Raw genomic sequence first — 3,932 nt, 5'->3', positions numbered from 1 at the left:
TTCCAGCGTTTCACGCCACGTGCGCTCGGATGATAGCACACGACCACACGACGATTCTCACCCCGGTCACCGCTGGTCTCTACTCCATTAAAGCTGTTTTGTTTTATAAGCACGTTGCAAGCACGCATTTGTGTCCCGGCCCCACAGAATAATGTACTGCCGTCTGCCGAGACTGAAAACAAATGATCCTTTGCTCTCCTAGCACGCACGTGTTAAGTCGGTCGGACGTGTTAATGGACAGCAGAATACATATGAACAGATACGAAGACACATGTCAGAGGCCTTTTTCAGAATTCGGTGGTCCTGTGACGGACACAGGTGGTGATACTGCAACACAGGTTTTGTTCGTGTACAGTCAGAATTTTCAAGTTCAAAGGAACCAATTCCCGTGCTACTTTATTGTTTTTCTGAAAGCGCTGAGTTTGAATAAGTTGCGCGAACTCGAGAGACTACGTAGTGCCTTGGGCTCGCTGGTGTTCCATTATTAAAAGCCCCAAAAGCTAATGCTGTTGGTGTCGCGGGGGCCGTGTCCTGTAGGCAGGACCTAGGAGGAGGGTATTGAATAAATGAAAGCTGGGTGGGAGGCAGGGTGCCTGAAGAATACAAACGAATGAAAGGAAAGAGGGGAAAGTAAGTGAAGAGGCCCCCGTGCCACACGAGGTATATCAGGGGCCAAATCACTAAAAATTAAAATAATAGATAGGATAGTAAGGGGAGTGAGTATGGGAGGGAAAAGGAGAGAAAACTAGCGAAACCGCATGGATCAAGCACAACAGGACCGGCGGGGAAAGAAGACCCCATCAAGCACGACGTCCATTGATCTGCAAAGATAACCACTGTGTTGATTCAGGTCTGACAAACCCCCATAAGCGGGACAAGTCCCGCGGCAGTCGGAGCCGAAGTGAAGGTGACCTGCCTCGTCCCGTACCAAAACAACAAGTGATCCTTTATTCAGCACATGGATACCAGTTCGCCTAGGCGGCGCCGCTGACCGGTGGCTTCGCATCCACTACATCCCCCCCCCCCCCTGCGAGTCACAAGTTTAGACGGTACGGTGGGATCACACGCCGGCCACTACGGGTGTACACGGCACAGTCGCGCTCACCGTGTTGCAGAACAGGGGTACCGGTCCCAGGTGTAAAGTCCGTTGGTACGGGAAGCTGTAGTACCGGAAGAGCAGGAAGCTTTCGTAGGAAAGGCACCAAGTGCCTCCGGTTGCGCTGTAAGATTGCACCACGCTCTGTCTCGACCACAAAAGATCTTGGACGCTGAGCGGGGCTCAGCACGGTGGCGAGTACCTGCTCTGGCCGAACCCAGACCTGCTGTCCAGTCCGAAGTGACGGCAGCTCTCTAGCCTGATGATGCCTGTTGAAGTCCTGGGCCTTCTTCCTTTTGTAGGGTTCATCCCTGCTTGCCACCGCTTCCCTTTTCGGCCACTGTGGGCGAAGTTGATTTTCAGCTTTCGGGAATCGGGTTCGGAGTCTCCTCCCCATGAGTGACTGCGCTGGACTAAAACCGGCCACTCCCGGTGTGTCTCTGTAGTTCAGGAGGGCTAGATGCGGGTCCTTTGTTTTACGTAGTAGGTCCTTTACTGTGCGAATCATCCTATCTACTTCTCCGTTAGACTGAGCGTAGTGAGGACTACTTGTAACACGGTCGAAGCCATACGAGAGGGCGAACGCTGCAAAGTCCCGCGACGAAAATGGGGGTCCGTTATCCGAACGTACTTGCTGGGGGATCCAATGCTGTTCGAAAAGGCCTTTAAGTACCTCAGTTACAACTTGCGCTGTGGTGCTTCTCAGTGTCAATACCTCTGGGTACCGGGAGTAGCAATCCATGACCATTACAAACGTTTGGCCGTTAAGGTGAAACAAGTCTAAGCCTAGAACTTCCTATGGACGACTGGGCAGGTCAGTGGACACGAGTGGTTGTGCAGGGTTTTGCCTGGTAGCCGCACACTTTTCACAGTTTGTGAGGAGAGAGTTGATTTCGGCTGATATTCCCGGCCACCATACTGACTCGCGAGCAAGGGACTTCGTACGGTTGATACCTTGATGTCCTTCATGAAGGAGCCACAAAACTGCTACTCGCAGTGACGCGGGGATGACGAGGCGAGGGCCTTTGAGAAGTCCATCGCAAACAGAAAGTTCATCTTTCACTGACAAGTACTTTACAACCAGTTTTGGTTTATGTGGCCAGCCATGTTCACAAAAGGAGACTAGAGTGCCTGCACTCTCCATCGCAGACTTGTGCGTTTCTTATAGCCTGTAGGTTAACGGGCAACACTGCGGGTGTAGCAGCAACCATTTGGACCGCAAAGAGTTCCGCCGCATCTACATGAGGTGCAGCAGGACAACGTGACAACGCGTCAGCTGTGGCTAACAACTTCCCTGGGACTTGGAGCATCTGGAACTGGTAGCGCATTGTCTTTAGTCTTAGTCGTTGAACTCTCGGAGGTAAAATGTCCAGTTCCATATCTTGCCAAACAGCGACACGAGAGGCAGGTGATCAATTTCCACTTGGAAGGCAATGCCTCTGATGGGCTCGTGAAACCGTTGAATCGCCCATGCTGTCGTCAAGCCCTCCTTTTCTGTCTGACTGTACCTGAGTTCTGTGGGAGTCATTGCCCTGGCAGCGAAGGCCACCGGCCTGCGTTCGCCACCTGGTTGGGTTTGGATGAGAACGGCCCCGAGTCCAAAAGAGCTTGCATCAGACGAAACTGTAGTAGCATAGGATGGGTGGTACTTGGCTAAGCACCGATCCGACGTTAGGAGTTGCTTGATCTTTCTGAATGCAGTCTATTATTCATGCTGCCAAACCCAACTGGCCTTGGAATTTAAAAGGACCCGAATTGCTGCGGTGATGTCTGGGACGTGTGGTATAAATCGTGCAAGATGATTAAGCATGCCAAGTAGGCGCCTGACGCCTGCGACATGTGGGAGCCACTACAGTTGGAGTAGTGAAGACCAACTATGTACAGGTCTGTGCATACTTTAGTAACACGGCGCACGTATAATCGGTTGCTCCAAGCAAAAATTTGCCGGGTGCGCGGCAACGCGAGTAGCTAACGTCAAGGTCACGTTCCCACCTTCACTTTAGCAACTCGCAATGTGGCAACTCGCAGGCGCATTTTTGCGTAAAGCTGCCGCTTGTATGGGGGTCGTGATATTGTTAAGTGTACACAGACCTGTATATCAGGCCTGTTCTCGATATCATGCTGCCACAGGCTTGGTGTCGTTCAAAGTGACCTCTATTTACAAAAGCAATAAAGTTACGCAATGTGGTGCATCATACATGATTCAACACATCTTGTGGTTCTAAAACACATCGTTTGTTCCACTTTAGTACACCGGTTGGCATACGGAATGACATCATTTAATTATGGACTTTCGATCAATGTTTGTGAAAATTAGCAGGCTGAAAATGCTGTACAAAGCACCGTGGGAGAAATTCGAGTATATATCTGAGCACCTCAGTAGCCGATAATTCACTCCAGGAATATCATAGCCTCGCAAAACTTTTTTTTTTAATTGGTAAGTTCTAGTGTCAGAATGATTGTGGCCTGCTGCCCCCATTTTATGTCAACCTGGCAGTGATACTGGTGCAGCAGCATGAAGACATGAATTCATATAGTACCTACTAGCTGCAGCGCGTTTTGGAAGGTGCACCAATAGAATGCAACTTGCGCAATTCATTGAGGAGCCTTCTTTAATTTTCTCAGTTACTCCTGTTGAGAATGCTAAATAGTGCTATATGATGATCCTATAGAACGTTATCGACAGTGAGCACTGTTTGGAGGCAGCGACGACGCTGTAACTGAACATGGAACAAAAACCATGCACAACGTTCGGAGCCGTAAGCGTTTATGTTGTTACGAAAACTTCCTACTGAAATTAGCACAATAAAACGACTACAAAAGCACGTCGTCCTTG

At 49.9% G+C, this 3,932-nt stretch overlaps 1 protein-coding gene across 1 annotated transcript; it reads right to left on the bottom strand.

Moving 5' to 3' along the window:
• Nucleotides 1–1,034: 1,034 nt before the first annotated feature.
• On the bottom strand, nt 1,035–1,844 carry LOC135392369 (uncharacterized). Its single transcript, XM_064623084.1, has one exon. It carries the CDS (start codon nt 1,842–1,844, stop codon nt 1,035–1,037), a length of 810 nt encoding a protein of 269 aa, XP_064479154.1.
• Between the last annotated feature and the right edge of the window lie 2,088 nt (nt 1,845–3,932).

Source organism: Ornithodoros turicata, chromosome 4 (genome assembly GCF_037126465.1).
Source record: "Ornithodoros turicata isolate Travis chromosome 4, ASM3712646v1, whole genome shotgun sequence".
Lineage (NCBI taxonomy): Eukaryota > Metazoa > Arthropoda > Arachnida > Ixodida > Argasidae > Ornithodoros > Ornithodoros turicata.
This window is presented reverse-complemented; position numbering and strand designations above follow the sequence as displayed.

Bases quoted from the DNA above. Each gene is read 5' to 3' on its own strand.
- LOC135392369 (XM_064623084.1), bottom strand. From the start codon at position 1,844: ATGGTCATGGATTGCTACTCCCGGTACCCAGAGGTATTGACACTGAGA.